This window comes from Nicotiana tomentosiformis, chromosome 5, assembly GCF_000390325.3.
Source record: "Nicotiana tomentosiformis chromosome 5, ASM39032v3, whole genome shotgun sequence".
Lineage (NCBI taxonomy): Eukaryota > Viridiplantae > Streptophyta > Magnoliopsida > Solanales > Solanaceae > Nicotiana > Nicotiana tomentosiformis.
The window spans coordinates 104,850,401-104,853,197 of record NC_090816.1 but is presented as its reverse complement, the minus strand read 5'-3'; the positions used below and the strand labels follow the sequence as shown (position 1 = coordinate 104,853,197).

General features: G+C 32.3%; 1 protein-coding gene across 1 annotated transcript; it reads left to right on the top strand.

The window, feature by feature from the left end:
- The first annotated feature begins 1,445 nt into the window (after positions 1 to 1,445).
- On the top strand, positions 1,446 to 2,518 carry LOC104090712 (PLAT domain-containing protein 3-like). The gene is made up of 2 exons (XM_009595880.4): positions 1,446 to 1,606; positions 1,845 to 2,518. The coding sequence occupies exons 1-2, from the start codon at positions 1,520 to 1,522 to the stop codon at positions 2,334 to 2,336; spliced, it is 579 nt and encodes a 192-aa protein (XP_009594175.1). The 5' UTR covers positions 1,446 to 1,519; the 3' UTR covers positions 2,337 to 2,518.
- Positions 2,519 to 2,797: the final 279 nt, after the last annotated feature.

Genomic DNA, 2,797 nt, shown 5'->3' with positions numbered 1-2,797 from the left:
ATATAAATTATATATTGTTTGAACTATTAATCATAATTCTATATTATAATATTTATGTGATTTTTTAAAATCTTTATATCATTAATATGGGATACACACACAATCACATGTAAAAGTACGAATGCCCTAATCGAATTAACGTTTATCTTTTTTTTACCTTTGAAAATAAATTTAACATTGGACAAAAATATCATTTAATAATTTTCCGAATACTTAGTACTTTTAAATTAATAACTAAAATTTTGACTATTAAATATTTTTTTATTTGAACTAGGTAAAAGCTCATACTCCATCCGTTTCAATTTATGTGAACCCATTTGACTGAGCACGGAGTTTAAGAAAAGAAAGAAAACTTTTGAACTTGTGGTGTAAAATGAGGCACATATATTTTGTGTGGCTATAAATCATTGCATAAATATAAATTATTTCTAAATAAGAAAATAGGTCATTCTTTTTGGCACGGCCTAAAAAAAAAATAAATTGAAAATAAATTAAATCGGAGGGAGTAATATTTACTTATATAAATATAATTTTTTTCTTATTTGGGCAGTTTGTCTTTTACAAAGTCCTAAAATATAAGTCCACCCTTCTCTTTTCATAAAAATCACTATCGTTTTTAATTTATAAGAGAACCTCCCTTACATGCACATACATCAAGACTCATCGAGGTTGTTTTTCGTACTTTTTCTCCTATTTTTTTGTGATTTAGAATATTTTTAACCTATAATATATATATATATATATATATATATATATATATATATATATATATATATAGTGCTGCATGATGTGCCTAGAAGCATGGAAAAAAAATCTACATAGATATATCTTTTAGTCTGATTTTTATTTTTAAGAAAAGTTAAAGTCACGATAAAATCTCGTGCAACTAAACCTTTTTGTTTATTCTTTTGTTTGATTTTTTTTCTTTCCGAAAAGTTAAGTTTTAGTGTCTGCTTTATATAGTCTCATTGTAGATGCATTGCAGTATCAGTTATTGTAAATATTGTACAATTTTTTTGTAAAAAATAATAAATTATAACGTTATTTGATAGTATCTCATCAATCTTAATACTCCTTCTTTTCTATTAACAGATAAATATTATTTATAATTACATGATTATTCTAAATACATTAGTGATAAAAGCCAAATTACACGCGCAAGGCGTATGCACAAAAACCTATAGAAGTAAATGTGCAAATCATGCTAAAAGGAAAATCGTAAAATCATATACTATAGCTGTTTTTGCAAGGCGAGCTAAAATTGAGTTTCAACTTTCAAGATCCCGACGCGGATGAATCCAAGGGTAACTCGAGCTATAGTTCTACTATGTACATTACTAAATTATGTGACCTTTCATTATTTAAAAAAGACAGAAAAAAGAAAAATAGTACAAATATTGTCACCCACTAACCTTGATGAATGATGTGATCCATTAAATAGTACCCCATTCTACTACTACTCCAATATTTTAGAAAGATAAAGAGAGAGAGAAAGAACAGAGAAAGCTCAAGAGAAGCCATGGGAGTAGCAGCTCATTTCAATCATTTCTGGTTCCTTCTCTTCATCCTCTTCTTCTCTTTCTCCATCTCCTCCATTTCCGGATCCGTAAGTTACCTATCTCTAATCCCGCAACTCCCATCTTACAGCCTAACTCGATTTATATGTGACTGAGTCGTACTTAGCTTGTTGTTTTGGTTAAGTCCTTTACATTCAAGATCTAATAGTGGCTTTATAACTTGGCCAATATACGTAACTTGAACTCCCAATTAATATCCAACTTCTTATTAACCTATTCTTTTTTCTTCTTTTATTTATCTATTTAATTTTTTTTGAACAAACGCAGGATGATGATTGCGTGTACACAGCTTACGTCCGAACGAGTTCAATAATAAAAGGTGGAACCGATTCGATTATTAGTTTGACTCTCTACGATGCAAACGGGTATGGTATTAGAATCAAGAACCTGGAGGCCTGGGGTGGGCTTATGGGCCCAGGTTACAACTATTTCGAGAGGGGAAACTTGGACATATTCAGTGGCCGAGGCCCATGTTTGACTGGGCCGGTCTGCAAGATGAACTTGACTTCCGACGGAACAGGTCCAGGCCACGGCTGGTACTGTAACTACGTAGAGGTTACCGTCACCGGAGTCCATAAGCAATGCAACCAACAGAATTTCGAAGTGGAGCAGTGGCTCGCTACTGATGCGTCGCCTTATCAGCTCACGGCCATAAGGGACAACTGTAAGAAGACCAAGTCCGATGAGAAACTGTCCATTTCCGGTGAGAATCTGCCCGTTTCCGATACTGAATCCATTCCACATGTTTCTGTGATTTAAGTTTACAGTTATTGGGCTTTAATGGGCCTGGCCCCACATTTCTCTATTGTATCTCCTATCAGGGGTAAGTATGACATTTAATATGTGTCAATGTAGCTTTAATGTTTATAGTATGAGTGGTGTTGGAGTAATAAAGTGGCCTGATAATTTTGCGAATAATAAGAATCAATACTTTTTCTCAAGAGTACTATATTTTGCAAATATAAAGATTTGCCCCATCGTTATTTCTTATGCTACCATTTTATATTGTACAAGATTATCACGAGTATGTTATTATATATTTAGAATGCTTTAAATGAAACTATCAATAATTGTTAGTAGTATATGTTGCCAAAATCTAAACAAGCAGGTGGAGTTGGTTCAACTTGAAACAAGTAAAATAATTAGGTCACTCAACAAAGTAATGACACAAGTTCTAGATATGTCGGTAGAGTATCTGAGCTGTGCAGATTTCGTCAAGA

Excerpts from the sequence above, each read along its gene's own strand:
- LOC104090712 (XM_009595880.4), top strand. The coding sequence starts at position 1,520 with ATGGGAGTAGCAGCTCATTTCAATCATTTCTGGTTCCTTCTCTTCATC. Across the intron at positions 1,607-1,844 it reads TCTCCTCCATTTCCGGATCC|GATGATGATTGCGTGTACAC; the intron begins GTAAGTTACCTA and ends GAACAAACGCAG.